We start from the raw sequence: 16,314 nt of genomic DNA, 5'->3' as shown, positions 1-16,314 counted from the left end.
TCGCTTTTTTGACTCCCGCTGCACATTGAGTGGCTGTTTTCAAAGAACTATCCACACTGACTCCAAGATCTCTTTCTTGAGTGGTAACAGCTAATTGAGACCCCATCATTTTATATGTAGAGTTGGGATTATGTTTTCCAATGTTGCATTTATCAACATTGAATTTCATCTGCCATTTTGTTGCCCAGTCACCCACTTTGGAAAGATCCTTTTGTAGCTCTTCGCAGTCTGATTTGGACTTAACTATCTTGAGTAGTTTTGTAACATCTGCAAATTTAGTCTGCTGGCCAGCCCTGGTCCCAGGACAGATCCCTGGGGGACCCCACTATTTACCTCTCTCCGCTGTGAAAACTGTTGAGGAAAGGAGACAACGTGCCCCAGGGGGGCATGTGATGTTACTGACATAATCTGTGACTGTACAGATCATTGTTCCAGACACTGGTATATATTTGCAGCAAATATTGTACAAAGATTGTCGTGTAAGGTGTCTATGGAGAGGTTCGCAAAAAGAAAAGGAGTACTTGTGGCACCTTAGAGACTAACCAATTTATTTGAGCATAAGCTTTCATGAGCTACAGCTCACTGCATTCGATGAAGTGAGCTGTAGCTCACGAAAGCTTATGCTCAAATAAATTGGTTAGTCTCTAAGGTGCCACAAGTCCTCCTTTTCTTTTTGCGAATACAGACTAACACGGCTGCTACTCTGAAACCTATTCTCAGTAAGTGCCCAATCAAGAAACACTTAACGCACAATGGACTTTGGGAGACGCCAATCCACATCTGAGCTTTCCTGGGAACATTCGAACTAACATGTAAACAATGGTGTCCGCCTGTAAAGAACTGAGTCATGCATGGACATGTGACTTGCCCATGTGACTCCAAACTCCATCTTGTTGCTGTGATCTTACACAGGAGAACCAAGGGGTTTCCACCCACGAGAGAGAGTATAAAAGGCAGCTGCATCTCCTCCATTTGGTCTTCAATCCTCCTTCTGACCTCTGGAGGAACATTGCTACAAACTGAAGCTCTGAACAAAGGACTGAATGACCCATCCCAGCTGGGGATATTCTCCAGAGACTTGATTTGAACCTGCCGTTTATTCCTTCACTGCTACAAGCCTGAACCAAGAACTTTGCCATTGCTGTGTGTCATTGATTCCGTTTAACCCATTCTAGCTCTCATCTCTATCTTTTTCCTTTTATGAATAAACCTTTAGATTTTAGATTCTAAAGGATTGGCAACAGCGTGATTTGTGGGTAAGATCTGACTGGTATATTGACTTGGGTCTGGGGCTTGGTCCTTTGGGATCGAGAGAACCTTTTTTCTTTTACTGGGGTGTTGGTTTTCATAACCATTCGTCCCCATAACGAGTGGCGCTGGTGGGGATACTGGGAAACTGGAGCGTCTAAGGGAATTGCTTGTGTGACTTCTGGTTAGCCAGTGGGGTGAGACCAAACTCATCTCTGTTTGGCTGGCTGAGATTGCCTTAGTAATAAAGGACACCCAGCTTTGGGCTGTGACTTCCCTGCTCTAAGCAATTTGTCCTGAATTGATTGGCTCAGTTGTGTCCCGCCAAAGGCAGCACTGTCACGGTGGCGTAGTCACGCTTGGACCCACAGAACCAGGTCAATTCAGCTTTGGGGCAGAGCCCCACGCGTCCAAATCTGAATGTTGGTGTTGAGAGTTGGGTTGGTTAAAGAGCAGTTGCAATGGACGAGCAAAGAGCCTATGAGGCCTTGGCAGAAAAGCCGGGAAAGGTTTGTGTTCAGAAAAGGGGATCAGCTTTAGAAAGAAAGCTACAAATCAAGAACTGAGAAATCGGTTAATGGCCAGCGATCAGGAGGCAGGAGCACAGCCCTTACCTGACGCTACAGAAGCTGCAGAAGCAATTGGAATGCGAAAGGCAGCAAATAAACTGCAACTTGAGCATAAACAGAAACTACCAGATATTTGATTGCTGGAAAAGCAAAAGCATGCTGAATTGGAAAGAGAAGCTGCTGAGAGACAGAAAGAAGCTAAGGAAGAAATGCTAAATTGGAAAGAGAGGCTGATGAGAGAGAGGAACGGGCTCTTAGGGGGCATCTGGAGCTGCTGGCTGCTGAGGAGAAAACTCGCCAGATGCAACAGGAGATGGCCAGACTTCAGCTCCAAGTATTGGAAGAGCAGAGAAAGTCATCGCCACCTGGTACTTCACTTCCCTGCCATAATGAAAGAAACTGGGAAAGGATCTGTCCCATTTACAAAGATACTGAAGACATAGCGGAGTTTCTGTCTACCTTTGAACATCTATGTGCTCTGCAGGGGATCCCAGATGAGTAGCAAATGCCTGTCCTGCTGACCAAATTGACTGGAAAAGCCAGGGAAGTATTAAATGAATTAAGGGAACAAGAAGCCTTAGATTATGTGCTGTTTAAAAATTCTGTGTTAAGGCGATTCAAGGTCACCCCTGAGTCTTACCGGGTTAAGTTTAGAAAGTTTAAAATGTGTAATGATGGTACTTTTGTAGAATGCGCTCATAAGCTGATGGGTTTTGTTAAAAAGTGGGTTGTGGGAGCAAAGGCGCATGGGAGTTTTGAAAAACTGCTGGAGTTAATAACTTTGGAACAATTCTTAGACATCGTGCCTGACCAGGTGAGAGCAGCTGTGTGTGATAGGGACCCTGAGTCAGTCCTACAAGCTGCAGAATTTGCAGATGCCCATACCCAAAACAGGGCTTGGGAAGGGTATAAACCCCAGGGGGAAATTAATCACCATTCTCCCCAGTTCAAGAGAAGGGAAGGATTTAAAAGGAAACCAGGCCCTGACTCTTATAAAGGAGCTCATGGGGGCCCAGAGGGTAGGAACTCTCACCCCAAGAATAAACAGGTTAAATGCTATCACTGTGGTGTGCTTGGCCACATGAAACCAGACTGCCTGGCCCTGAAGGCCAGCCCAAAACCACCAACCCCAAAAGCCACGGTAAATGCCTGCTCCATTACTCTGAGCCCCCAGGCTGACCCAAGCCACAACAGCACCACCTTGAGTCCAGGGGCAAGCCAGCCCCGTAGTCTCCAGTGGTTGGGAGGAGGTGATGAGCTCACCAGTTATGTCGGGACTGAGGCATGGCAGGGGAGTGAGCGATTTATTAAGAACGCAAAGGTCAATGGTGTTCAATGCACGGGGTGGCGAGATACTGGCTCTGATGTGACTCTAGCTAAGGCACATCTGGTGAAGCCAGAGGACATGTTGCCAGGGGAGTATGTGACGGCAGTGGCTTGATCTGAAAACTCTGTGGACCTGCTGATGGCTAGAATCCACCGTGCGTGGGATGGCCATAAAGGGGATGTGAAGGCTGCTGTCCGGGATTTAATTCCAGCTGATGTTTTGTTAGGAAATAACCTACTGAAGGTGCCTGGCCGAGTTAATGTGGTAACCAGGTCGCAAAGAGAGTTTGGGTCTGTGGCAGATACCCTAACTGATGGTAGTGAGGGGGACTGCAAACAGACAGAGTGTCTCTCAGGCCGAGTCAGGCGAGGATTTGTCTGAGATATCGGAGGTCGTTCTGAATTCAAATGAAACCCAGAAGGAATTCATTATGGCCCAGCGGAGTGATGTATCACTAGAGAGAGCCAGGAATGATGCTCAAAGTCAAATCCCAGCTAGTGAAGAGAGGCAGGTTTTTCATGCTGTTGTATAGGGAGCCTCCTAGGGGAAGGAAGCATTCCCAAACAGGAGTTGGCAAACAGCTTGTGGTACCTGAGAGTTATCGCAGTGATTGATTTATTGAAGTTCTTTAGGTCATTGAGAGTATTGCAGGAGCTGTGAACTGTGCCAGAAGCATAAGGGGTTAAGGGGGCCTAGCAAGGTACCCCTCCAGCCTCTGCCCATTATTGGGGAGGCTTTTGCCAGGGTGTGGATATTGTGGGACCACTCCCAAACCTTCCAGGAATGGGAAGAAATACATCCTTGTGCTGGTAGATTTTGCTACCAGATACGCTGAGGCTGTCGCATTGTATAATATTGAGGCAGAGACAGTGGCAACGGCCTTGTTCTCTCTTTTTAGCATGGCGGGTTTTCCCAAGGAAATATTGTCTGACTGTGCCTCTAATTTTATGTCTGTACTTTTCAAGCAGTTGTGGGAGTTATGTGGTGTGAAGCACGTGAAAGCTGCTCCCTACCACCCCCAAACTAATGGTCTGGTGGAAAGGTTCAATGGGACCCTGAAGTCTGTGTTGAAGATGTACGTGGATAGACACCAGAATGACAGGGAAGTTATGCTGCTGGATCTATTATACGCATACAGGAGTGTGCCCCAAGAGTCTACAGAGTTCGCTCCCTTTGAACTGCTCTATGGGAGTGTGATGTTATTGACATAAGCTGGGACCGTATAGATCATTGTTGCAACCAAAGTCCTGTCGTGGCACCAAATCTTGTATAAGGGGGGTCAAATAAGGTGTCTATGCCCAGTCTACACTGGGGGGGGGGGGAGGAGCGACCTAAGATACCCAACTTTCAGCTACGCGAATAGCAGAGCTGAAGTCGGCGTACCTTAGGTCGACTTACCTGGCCATGAGGACGTCGGCAAGTCGACGGGAAGCGTGTTCGGGGATTGATTTATCACATCTAGACGAGACGCGATAAATCAATCCCCTAAAGATCCATCACTACCTGCCGATCCGGGTGGGTAGTGAAGACCTGCCCTTTGACAAGTTATAGTTGGCTGGTTATGATTATGCGATCTATATGTGGGTATCATTTTTGTAGTTAAAGTTATGAATATTGGCTCTACCCAGTCTGTAGTTCAAACGTGTGCTGTGCTTCTGGGTGCCACCCCAAACAAGTTGGTGTCAGCTCTGCCCAGCCTGCTGGATGACCCATTAAGAACCATCAGCGACACCATTGACCCATTGCGAGAAGGCAGACAGGCCTTGCGATTCAGCAAAGTATGCAGGGACTTGCCCATGTGACTCCAAACTCCATTCTGCTGTAATTTTCCACAGTAAGAACACAGAGGGGTTCTTACACCTGGAAAAGTCTATAAAAGGCTGATGCCTCATCTCCATCTTGTCTTCAGTCCTGCTTCCTACCTCTGGAGGGCCTTTGCTACGCTGAAGCTTTGAACCAAGGACTGAAAGACCCATCCCAGCTGGGGATATTCTCCAGAGACTTGATTTGAACCTGCCGTTTATTCCTTCACTGCTACAAGCCTGAACCAAGAACTTTGCATTGCTGTGTGTCATTGATTCCATTGAACCCATTCTAGCTCTCATCTCTATCTTTTTCCTTTTATGAATAAACCTTTAGATTTTAGATTCTAAAGGATTGGCAACAGCGTGATTTCTGGGTAAGATCTGACTTGTATATTGACCTGGGTCTGGGGCTTGCTCCTTCAGGATTGAGAGAACCTTTCTTCTTTTACTGGGGTATTGGTTTTCATAACCATTCGTCCCCATAATGAGTGGCCCTGGTGGGGATACTGGGAAACGGGAGTGTCTAAGGGAATTGCTTGTGTGACTTGTGGCTAGCCAGTAGAGTAAAACCAAAGTCTTCTCTGTCTGGCTGGTTGGGTTTGCCTTAATAGTAAAGGAACTCCAGTTTGGGGCTGAAACTGCCCTGCTCTAAGCAATTTGTCCTGAATTGACACTCTCAGAAGTGTCCCGCCAAAGGCAGCATCATTACAGGGCAGTTGGGTGGATCAGGAAAGGGGACAAGGGGCCTCAGGAAGGAGGATGAGGGGCAAGGGGGGCAAAGGGGGGCAATAGCTCTTGGGGTGGGGGGTGAGGCTCAGGAAGGAGGATGAGGGGCCCCGGGGAGGTCAGGAAGGCGGACAAGGGGCCCTGGGGGTTCAGGAAGGCAGAAGAGGGCCCGGGGGGGCTGGGGGCTCAGGAAGGGGGTACACGGGCGTGCAGCACCAAGGCCCCCACTCACCTCCCGCTCCACCTCGACCCTGGCCTCATGTTCAGCAGGGTGGGCGCCGATGAGGGGCTCGGTGACCGTGGGCTCACTGCCCTCGCCCACGTGGTTGGCGCTGTGGTGATGGACCAGCAGGGAGCCCAGGCTGCCGGCTGAGATGTTGCGGGGGAAGAAATCCTTCTCGTCACTCGGGTGGCTGCAGGACGAAGCCAGGGGAAGGGTCTGCCACCTGCGCGTGCCAGGGACTCCGGGCCCCGGCCAGCCATTCTCCAGCCAGCCAGGGCGCTGCACGCTGGGACTCGGGGTCTCCTGGAGCACCCGCTAGCACAGACCTCAGCGGGGGGCCGCCTCCCCCTCCCTTCTCCCTGAGCCCCCCTCGAACCAGCCAGGGCCCTGACGGGCCGCAGGTGTCTGCAGCCTGCTCTCAGACTGGGTGCGGGTGAGGCAAAGGGCCTGCACCCACCACCCCAGCACAGCCTTGGGCTTCTCCCCAAGTGATGCCCCGGGAGGGTAACGGGCACTCACCAGTGGGACAGTCTGGCGGCCCTGGCACCTGGCTCGAGGCCCCGGGGGCTGGGTGTGTGCACACGGCTCCCTCCCCCAGGCCCCAGAGACCACGCCAGGCCCCAGCAGGGAGTGAGCAGCCGCATGGCGCTAGCCTGGGGCGATTCCCTCTCCAGGACCCAGGGCGCGCGGGCAGTTCACCTGTGCTTTAGCAGCAGTGCCCGCAGTACGTTGGCGCGGTCCTCAGCCCGGATCTGGTCTGAGATGATCATCTGCTCCACCACCTGGTGCGCCACCCCCGGCAACGTCTTCTGGTCCAGGTCCAGGAGCACGGCCCCTGGGGGCAGAGCCGAGGGCTAAGCAGAGAGGCCGAGGTGCCACCCCGCTCTATCCATCCGCCCGAGCCGCAGCCAGGCCTGGCCGGGACCTCCCACCCCTGGCTGCGCCCCTCCCACCTACCATGGGAGAGGGTCTTGCGCAGCTCCAGCAGGCTGCGGAAGCTCAAGGAGGCCACATGGGGCTTGCCCCAGCGATCGGTCTCCTCCTCCACATCTTCCTCGAATTTGATCCAGCGCGCTGTCTCCTTCCACTGCAGCTCCTGGTTCTTGTCCACCACCAGCTCGTTCAGCTCCACAAAGACCTGCCGGGGCAGAGGCAGGGTCCGCGGGACTCAGGGGGTGGGGCTGGGGTCCCCTTGGATGGCTGCCAGACCCTATGCCCCTGGTGCCCGTCCCCCAGCCCCTGCCCATGTACTCCAGCCCCTGCACGGATCCCAGCCCACAGCCCGGCCCCCACGGTGCCCAGCCCCCAGCCCCTGCCCCCCCATGGACCCCAAACCTTTCCCCTTCCCCCCATGGCACTCCATTCCCCAGCCCCTGCCCCACCATGCACCCCGGCCCCTGCAACCCCCATCCCCTGGCCCTCATGGTGCCCATCCCCCCCGACCCCCATCCCCTGCCCCCGTGGCCCCACCCCAGTCACCTCGTGCGGCTGCCGGTCGTGTTTCCTGTGCCGGGCGCTCGGCTCCGCGTGGCCTTTGCTGACGTGCACGACTTGGCCCTTGGCGCTCTTGCGGACCAGGTGCCGTCGGACCCCAGGCACGTCCTCGAACCTGTGGCCTGCGGGGAGACAGGCAGCGGTGCTGAGCCTGGCGCGGGGGGAAGCTGGAGGCATTTCTCCGCCGCAGCTTCTCCTCCTGCTGGCGCAGGCGAGGGAGCCGCTGGTCACTGCCCGCCGGCGGGAGGGGCATGTGGGATCGCACACCTGCCCCAGCTGTCCGGCTGGCTCCAGGCCCAGCTCCTGCAGGGGAAACACTGCAGAGCTGCCCAGCGGCTGCCCCAGGCCGCGGTGTGAGGCATCCTGTCTGTGCTGCATGAGTGCAATGTGTGGGGCGGGGTGTACAGGGGGGCAGCAAGTTTCCCTGGCCCAGCACAGGGGATCCACCAGGGAGGCTCAGTCAGAGTGGGGGGGAGCGCCAGGCTGTGGGGCCCCCCCAGGAAGCCTGGGCCCCCAGGGTACCGGTGACACGCAGCCTGCGGGTGGCTCCCCCTGGCCTGGCTTGGCGAGGAGCTCCTCTGATTGTATTCCCATCGCGCCCACGAGCCCACCCCACCCCAGCACCTCTCAATGCCAGGGGCTGAACACACCCAGTCCAGAGACAGTCCCTGCCCTACACAGCTGGTGCCCCAATGCTGCACCATCCACACAGATCAGCTCGGGGCCATGTCCCCGGCCCACGCCCCTCCTCCCTGGCCAGGGCCAGGGCACTCACTCTTCATGTAGTCCAGGTCAGCCGAGGCCAGGGTCTGGGCCTCCGATTCATCCGTGGGCACCTTCTGGTACTGGGCCTGCTCCACTCCCGTCATGCTGCCAATGCGCCGCCTCTCGTTCAGGTTGTAGCTCCGGTGCCCCGGCTGGGACTTGGCAACGGGGCGGCCTGGGCAGCCGGGCTCGTCTGCACTGGGCCCGTCGGGCCCACGGTCCTCCTCGGCCCTGGGGCTGGAACAGACACCGGCCTCAGAGCTGGGGTCCCGGGCCGGGCCCTGCCACCAGCCCCCTGGGGCAGTGCCCAGCCCCACCGCGAGCGGCCGAGGAGCCCTTGAGCCCCAGCGCCCAGATGCCCCTGTGCCAAGACCCCTGCCGCTCTGCTCCGTGCAGCCGGTCCCCAGACGCTCACTCACCCAGCCCCCTTGGGGTCCGTAAACACAGCCCCCACCAGCTCCATGGGGGAGCTCGGCAGAGACGTCGGGGTTGTGGGCTCCTCTGGGTGGCGCTCGGCAGCCTCGTCCTCCTGCAAGAAGAACTGAGAAGGGACACGGCTTGGGGCACCGGCGGCGACAGCAGGGTCTGGGGGCCCTGCCCTCGTGGCCCCAGCCCTGGCCGCCAGAGCCCCTCCTCTGGGCCCCCCTCGCTGCTCCAGCTGACCCCTCCCGCTCCCTGCTGGGCCCCCAGCCCTGTACCTGGATCCCCCCTTGCAGGTCCTCGGCCGACCGCTCTGGCTCCGTGTCACAGGTGTCATCCTCATACTCCTCCGCCTCCTCGATGGTGGGAGTCTCCCCTGGAACGGATGCCCGGCGCCGCTTCTTCTTGCCCTTCTGCCCCCCCTTCTTCCTGCGGGCGTCAGGGGGCAGGTGCGTGGAGAGGGGGTGGTGAATGTGGTGGGACGACTGGCGGTGATCTGGGAGGAACAGAAGGCATGGGCATGGGCATGGGCACCGAGCTGGGGCCAGACCCTGCCTGCCTCCCCGCCTCGCCACACCATGCCCCCGGGCTGCCCCCACCTCCACAGCACCCACACGCCGTCAGCCACCCGCCCGGCACTAGCGTGGCCCAGGTGCCCCACGGTGCCGCCAGGCCGGAGCATCTCCCCACCGGCGCCCAGGAGCCAATGAACTGGCCTGGGGCCGCCCCCAGGGGCCGTGTCCTCTGCGCCCTGCCCCTGCGCTGGCCCCGGAGCCCCTGCCCTGGCCCTCCCCGCCCTCGCTCACACTCAAAGTCCTCCTCGCTGTAGCTGCGGCCGGCCTCCTCCCCGTTGCGCGGGTGCGAGTCGTGCAGGATCTCCTCGAAGCGCTCCACCCCCAGCGTCTTGTTCAGGTCAGTCTCCTCCTCCTCCACCGCCGTGGGCGAGCTGGGGCCCAGGGCCTCCGCCTCCGGCTGGGGAAACGCAGGGCCGAGAGATGCCCCGGATCAGCGCCACAGCCCCGCCGCGACCGCCCCCGGCCGAGCCCCCAACCCTCTCCCCGCAGCCCCCACCCCCTGCCGAGCCCCCGCCCCACAGCCCGCGCCCCTGCCAAGCCCCCGCCCCGCAGCCCAGCGCCTCTCGCACGGCACTGGGGCATTGAGGCCAGCACTGCCGGGCAAGAGCCTGTCCAGCCCAGCGTCCCCTGCAGCAGCCTGGCTGCCCTGCTGAGTCTCCCTTCCAAGTACTCCCCAGCCAGCCCCAGCCCCAGCCCCAGCCCCTGCTCAGGCCCCGAGGGGTCACGGCCCAGTGCCGGCTGCACTGAAGCCAGGCCGGTCACACGCTCCACACAGCTGGCACCCGGGGTGCCATGCCCAGCGGACGCTGCCCCACGAGGCAGCCCGAAGAGCCTGCCCTGCCCGGGGGTTTGGAGTCCCTGTGCGGTGGGGGCCCAGAGCGGGGCGGTGACCGGCTCCATCCCAGCCAGGCAGAGATTGGCCTGGCCCGGGGGGGGGGAGGGGGGGATCAGTGCCCCGGGGGGGCCTGACACCCCAGCTCCCCTCTGGACCCCACAACGCAGGGCTGGGCCCTCGTGCCCCGGAGTCCCGGCAGGAGGGACCGCAGGTCTCTGCCCTCCGGGGGGACCTGGGGGGCTGGCTGCAGCATTGCTCCCCGCTCAGCCCGCCATACTGGGGCAGCAACCCCCAACCCAGTGATGGAGCCCCACAGGTTTCCTCTCCCCGTCTGCCCACCCCCCGGCGACCGAGCCCTGCATCTCCTCTCCCCTCCTCCCTCGGCGACCAAGCCCCACATGTCTCCTCTCCCTTCCTCCCTCAGCGACCGAGCTCCACACATCTCGTCTCCCCCTCTGCCCCACACAGCGACCGAGCCCCACACGTCTCCTCTCCCCTCCTCCCTCGGCGACCGAGACCCACACGTCTCCTCTCCCCTCCTCCCTCGGCGACCGAGCCCCACATGTCTCGTCTCCCCCTCCGCCCCGCCCCCAGCCACTGAGCCCTACGTCTCCTCTCCCCTCCTCTCTCAGCAACCAAGCCCCACGTGTCTCCTCTCCCCTCCTCCCTCGATGACCGAGCCCCACATGTCTCGTCTCCCGCTCCACCCCCCCCAGCCACCGAGCCCCACGTGTCTCCTCTTCCCTCCTCCCTCGGCGACCGAGCCCCACACATCTCGTCTCCCCCTCTGCCCCACACAGCGACCGAGCCCCACACGTCTCCTCTTCCCTCCTCCCTTGGCGACCAAGCCCCACATGTCTTGTCTCCCCCTCCGCTCCCCCAGCCACTGAGCCCCACGTCTCCTCTCCCCTCCTCCCTCGGCGACCGAGCCCCACGTCTCCTCTCCCCTCCTCCTTCAGCGACCGAGCCCCACGTCTCCTCTCCCCTCCTCCCTCAGCGACCGAGCCCCACGTCTCCTCTCCCCTCCTCCCTTGGTGACCAAGCCCCACATGTCTTGTCTCCCCCTCCGCTCCCCCAGCCACTGAGCCCCACGTCTCCTCTCCCCTCCAGCCCCCCAACCCCCAGTGATGGAGCCCTGCGTCTCATCTCTCCTCCAATCCCCGCAGCGATGGAGCCCTGCGTCTCGTTCTCCCCCCACGATGGAGCCCCGCATCTCCTCTCCCCTCCACCCCCCAGCCCAGCTCGTGTGGCTCAGGCTGCCGCACCCCCTGCCGGAGGTGGCTGCCCCCCGCACTGCGGCCGGGGGGCCCTGCCCCCTCCTACCTGAGCCATGGGGGGGCCGCCGGGCAGCGTGGGGACAGGGGCTGAGGGGCTGCTGCTGCTCCCTGCGCCCCGCTCCGGCCCCGCCAGCCAGGCAGCCGGCGCTGAGCTTTATGGGGCTCTGCCGACCCGGGAAGGTCGCGGCCGCGGGAGGGACGGGAGCAGCGGGAGGCGACAGGCGGCTCCTTCCCTCGGTGCCACTCCAAATATTGACGGAGGCTCCCCGCGCCGGGGCCGCCGGCCGCCAGCTCCGGCACACGCCTGAAGGTGCCCTCTGCGCGGGAGCGGCTCTCCCCGGGCTCGCCAAGAGCATCTCCGGGTGAGTCCCACGCCTGCCTCGGGACTCCCCCGCCCCCATGGGGCCGGAGAGGGGCCCCTAGAGCCCCCCACCCCACTGGGGGCCTGACTGCAGGGCCCCGCTCTCCCCGGCTATGCTGCGCTATGCGGGGCCAGGTCCCCCTTCTCCCAGGGGTGCTGTGCTAGGGAGCAGGCCCCCACTTCTCCCAGGGGTGCAGTGGGGGGTCAGGTCCCCCTTCTCCCAGGGGTGCTGTGCTGGCAGGGGCAGGCCCCCCTTCACCCAGGGGTGCAGGGGGGGGTCAGGTCCCCCTTCACCTAGGGGTGCAGTGCTGGGGGCAGGTGCCCCCTTCTCCTGAGGCCTGGCATGGGCACTAGCCAAGGGAGGAAGCAGCTGTGGGTCCTGGCCCCACCCCCAGCCCTGGAGGGAGCATCTGCCCCGGGACATGGCCCTTTCCAAAGAGGGGTGCAGAGGGGCTGTGGGGGGAAGGCAGTGCCCCCAGCCCGCCGGCGCTGCCCCCACCCCATTGCTGTCCCCACGAGAGCCTGACGTGCAGCCCCTCCCGCCTCCCCACCCTGCCGTGACCCCACATTCACCCCTCCCTCCCCGCCATCCCCACCCCACCCCACCACGTCCCCAGACCTCCCTGCCTCATCCCACTGCGACCCCCGACATCCCTATCCCACCCAGCCATAACCCCTGACCTCTCCCCAACCCAACCCCACCACGTCCCCAGACCTCCGTGCCCCACCCCACTGTGACCCCAGACATCCCCCCAACCCGTGCCGTGACCCCAACCTCTCCCCAACCCACCCCCACCACGTCCCCAGACCTCCCTGCCCCACCCCACTGTGACCCCTCCTGCCTCCCCACCCTGCCGCGCCACATTCACCCCTCCCTCCCCGCCATCCCTACCCCACCCCACCACGTCCCCAGACCTCCCTGCCTCACCCCACTGCGACCCCCGACATCCCTAGCCCACCCCAGCCATAACCCCTGACCTCTCCCCAACCCACCCCCACCACGTCCCCAGACCTCCCTGCCCCACCTCACTGTGACCCCTCCTGCCTCCCCACCCTGCCGCCCCACATTCACCCCGACCTCTCCCCAACCCAACCCCACCATGTCCCCAGGCCTCCCTGCCCCACCCCACTGTGACCCCAGACATCCCCCCAACCCCTGCCGTGACCCCTGACCTCTCCCCAACCCACCCCCACCGCATCCTCAGACCTCTCTGCCCCACCCCACTGTGTCCCACAACCTCCCCGCCCCTTTCCCGCCATTACCCCAGACCTCCCTGCCCCACCCCACTGTGACCCCCAACATCCCTACCCCATCCCTACCATGACACCCGACCTCTCCCCAACCCACCCCCGCTGTGTCCCCAGAACTCCCTGCCCCACCCCACTGCGACCCCCAACATCTCCACCCCATCGGCGCCGTGACACCAACCTCTCCCCAACCCACCCCATTGTGACCCCAGACATCCCCCCACCCCCGCCGTGACCCCTGACCTCTCCCCAACCCACCCCCACCGCATCCTCAGACCTCCCTGCCCCACCCCACTGCGACCCCAGACCTCTCCATCCCACCTAACATCTCCACCCCATCGGCGCCGTGACACCAACCTCTCCCCAACCCACCCCACTGTGACCCCTGACATCCCCACCCCATCCCCGCCGTGACCCCAACCTCCCTGCCTCACCCCACTGTGACCCCCGACCTCTCCCCATCCAACCCCCGCCCTGACCCGGAACAACCCCTGCCGTCCTGAACCAGCTGCTCAGTGACCCCGTCCCCACCGCAACCCCAACCTCCCCCAGCCCCACAGCCCTGCCCCACATCCTCACTGCCCAGCCCACCCCATTGCCTGCCCCACATCCTCATTGTCCAGCCAAGCCCCCAGCCCCACTGCCTACCCCACATCTGGACTGCCCAGCCCACCCCAGTGCTCGGCCCCACATCCTCACTGTCCAGCCCACCCCACTGCCTGCCCCACATACTCACTGCCCAGCTCAACCCACTGCCTGCCCCACATCCTCACTGCCCAGGCCAGCCCACTGCCTACCCCACATCCTTGCTGTCCAGCCCAGCCCCCAGCCCACCCGACTGCCTCCCCCACATCCTCACTGCCCAGCCCACCCGACTGCCTGCCCCACATCCTCACTGTCCTGCCCACCCCACTACCTGCCCCATATTACCACTGCCCAGCCCACCCCACTGCCTGCCCCACATCCTTACTGTCCTGCCCCACATCCTCACTGCCCAGCCCAGCTCACTGCTCTTCCCCACATCCTCACTGCCCAGTCCACCCCACTGCCTGCCCCACATCCTCACTCCTCTGCCCACCCCACTGCCTGCCCCACTGCCTCGCCCCACATTCTCACTGCCCAGCCCACCACACTGCCCTGCCCCACATCCTTACTACCCAGCCCCGCCTGAGCCCCACTATTGTGCCCCACATCCTCCCTTGCTGTCCCACCTCTTCCCATAGCTCCACACCCCAGCTCCTCCCCCTTCTCCTCCCTGTCTCACTGCCCCATCCATAAGCCCAGTCAGGCCCTGCCACCGGCTCGCCCAGCCCAAAACAGCCCCCAGCCAGCGTGGCGGGGGCCAGACACGCTCTGGGCTGCTGGCTCTGGCCGGTCTCTGGGGAGGGGGACAGAGGTGTAGGGAGACCCTGCGGGCACAGCCCTGCCCTGGGGCTCCCCCGGCAGCCCCCACAGCACGGTGTGCGTCAGGAGCTGCAGGAGGAAGCCGCCAGGCGTGGCAGCTCCTCTCCCGGGCCCAGGGAGCAGGCGCGTCCTACCTGGCAGCCCAGCAGAAAGTCCATGGCAGCAGGACTCGCCCAGAGGCGGCCGGAGGGGCAGGAGGGCGCGCGGCAGGCCCCATCCCGCATCACGTGCCAGCTGTTGCCTCAGCAATGGGGAGCTGGCCCAACGGCCCGGGCCAGGCACCCACTGGCTGGGCTCCCAGGGTGAATCATTAACCCGCTACCTGCAGACGCGCCGAGGCAATAACTCGGCAACCAGCTTCCGTGCGGGGCAGGCGCCGGGGTGGCCGGGCTTGGGCGCGGCGAGCGACAGAGCCACGAGCCAGAGCAGGGCCCCATCAACGCTGGGGGGGCTCCAGGCAAACGCCGAACCGAGCCCACCGCCGCCCAGGGTGAAACACGGCACGTAACCCCCCGGCACAGCGCCCCAGTCCTGCCACCCTGTCCCCAGCACAGCCTCCCCCCCCCCCCCAGTGCCAGGCCGGGGCTGCCCCCCCAGCACAGCCCCCTCCCAGTGCCAGGCCGAGGCAGCGCCCCCAGCACAGCCCCCCCCAGTGCCAGGCCGGGGCAGAGTCTGCTCTCAGGGGCCTGTCTGCTCTCAGGGCCGGCTAAGACACAGGGGCGGGTGTCCCCTGGATGGGCCCAGTCCCCATCTCAGTGCAGCATGAGAACGGCAAATCCAAGCACCCGGATAGGGACACCCAGGAGCGCATGGCCCCAAGGGGGATGGACCTCGCCCCCGCAGGGGGGGCTGAACAAGGATCCCCACTGGAGAACTCGGGGCTGGGAGCGAGAAGGTGGGGACAAGAGTTGGGGGCTGGAAGGAGTCAGGGCTCCCACCTAGAATCTGACCAAGGAGGCCGCCCAGACAGACAGAGCCGGACCCGAGGGTTCCCCACAGCCGGGCTGGGCTCGGGGCTGGCCAGGACGGACCCTGCTTCACCCTTCATTGCCCCGGGCTGCCCTAAGGGCCCCCTAGGCTGGGCCCCAGCTAACGAGTGACCCCGGCTGTGCCCGCGCTGGGAGGGTCCCTCCAGGGGCTGGGCGAGGGGCCCTGATCCCTGCACAGCGGCCGAGTCTCCCTCAGGGGCTGTCTCTGGGGGACTCACTGTCTGGAGCTTGTGGGAGCATGGGGAGAGCTGCAGGCCCAGAGGGCCAGTCTAGGGGGCAGTGGGGCCGCGTGGCTCACCCTGAAAGAGTGGGACCCCCAGGGCGGCTGGCACAGTGAAGAGGCCTCCCAGAGACAGTTCCAAAGCTGGGGGGCGCAGCCCGAGCCTGTGGGTTGGTGACAGGGACCCTCTCTGGGGCTGATCCTCACCCCTCCACAGGGCATCGGGGGCAGCCCCGAGCGTCCCAGCACCGCTCCAGGACCCCGAGGCTCTGCACATGGGCCCCACAGTTCAGCCGCCGGCTCTGCCCTCTGGTCCCGGGGCAGCTCCAGGAGCTCCAGGCTTTGCACGTGGGCCCCACGGCTCGGCCACTGCCTCTGCCCAGTGGTCCCGGGGCAGATCCAGCCGTCCACACCTCCTACTTACGCTCTCGAAGGCAGAGGAGACGATGTGGTGAATCCCGGAGGAAACCTGGGAGCGGCTCATGGCGCAGGCCGAGTGGCCGGTGCCTGGCCCCGTTAACCTTTCTCTTTCTCACTCGGGCTCAGAAGGCGATGGCGGGGCAGCATCACCTGGGCAGAGGAAGAGCAGAGGAGGGCCCTGGGTCACATACAGCCACGCCAGCCAGGGCCTTGGCCTGGCTTCCCCCTCCCCACGGCTCCAGCCCCAGCTCTGAAGAGGGGGCTTCCGGGAGCCACGCTCACAACCCAGAGGATCCCAGCCATCCCCACCACCCTGGGCCCCACCCCAGAGGAGGCCGCACTCTGGGCTCATGCGGATGGGACCCCATGTGCTGTGGCTCCCCCCCACTCTCCCCCACGGAGGGGCAG

General features: G+C 62.3%; 1 protein-coding gene across 13 annotated transcripts in view; it reads right to left on the bottom strand.

The window, feature by feature from the left end:
- SLC4A2 (solute carrier family 4 member 2) overlaps window positions 1-16,314 on the bottom strand; it is a 109,250-nt gene that overhangs the window by 21,396 nt on the left and 71,540 nt on the right. For 12 of the 13 annotated variants that reach the window (XM_037891495.2, XM_037891498.2, XM_037891504.2 and 9 more), the window contains 9 exons: window positions 15,911-16,056; window positions 9,384-9,549; window positions 8,856-9,073; window positions 8,577-8,698; window positions 8,168-8,394; window positions 7,378-7,514; window positions 6,856-7,036; window positions 6,598-6,733; window positions 5,908-6,088 (listed from right to left, as the gene is read on the bottom strand). In XM_037891495.2, the coding sequence (XP_037747423.1) occupies window positions 5,908-6,088; window positions 6,598-6,733; window positions 6,856-7,036; window positions 7,378-7,514; window positions 8,168-8,394; window positions 8,577-8,698; window positions 8,856-9,073; window positions 9,384-9,549; window positions 15,911-15,970 (1,428 nt within the window). In that variant the 5' untranslated portion in view covers window positions 15,971-16,056. The remainder of the gene's footprint in view (window positions 1-5,907; window positions 6,089-6,597; window positions 6,734-6,855; window positions 7,037-7,377; window positions 7,515-8,167; window positions 8,395-8,576; window positions 8,699-8,855; window positions 9,074-9,383; window positions 9,550-15,910; window positions 16,057-16,314) is intronic. The other variant, XM_037891506.2, reaches the window with a different exon arrangement.

Source organism: Chelonia mydas, chromosome 2 (genome assembly GCF_015237465.2).
Source record: "Chelonia mydas isolate rCheMyd1 chromosome 2, rCheMyd1.pri.v2, whole genome shotgun sequence".
In the NCBI taxonomy this organism is placed as follows: Eukaryota; Metazoa; Chordata; order Testudines; family Cheloniidae; genus Chelonia; species Chelonia mydas.
Note: the sequence above shows the minus strand (reverse complement) of the source record. Positions and strands in the feature narration are given on the sequence as shown.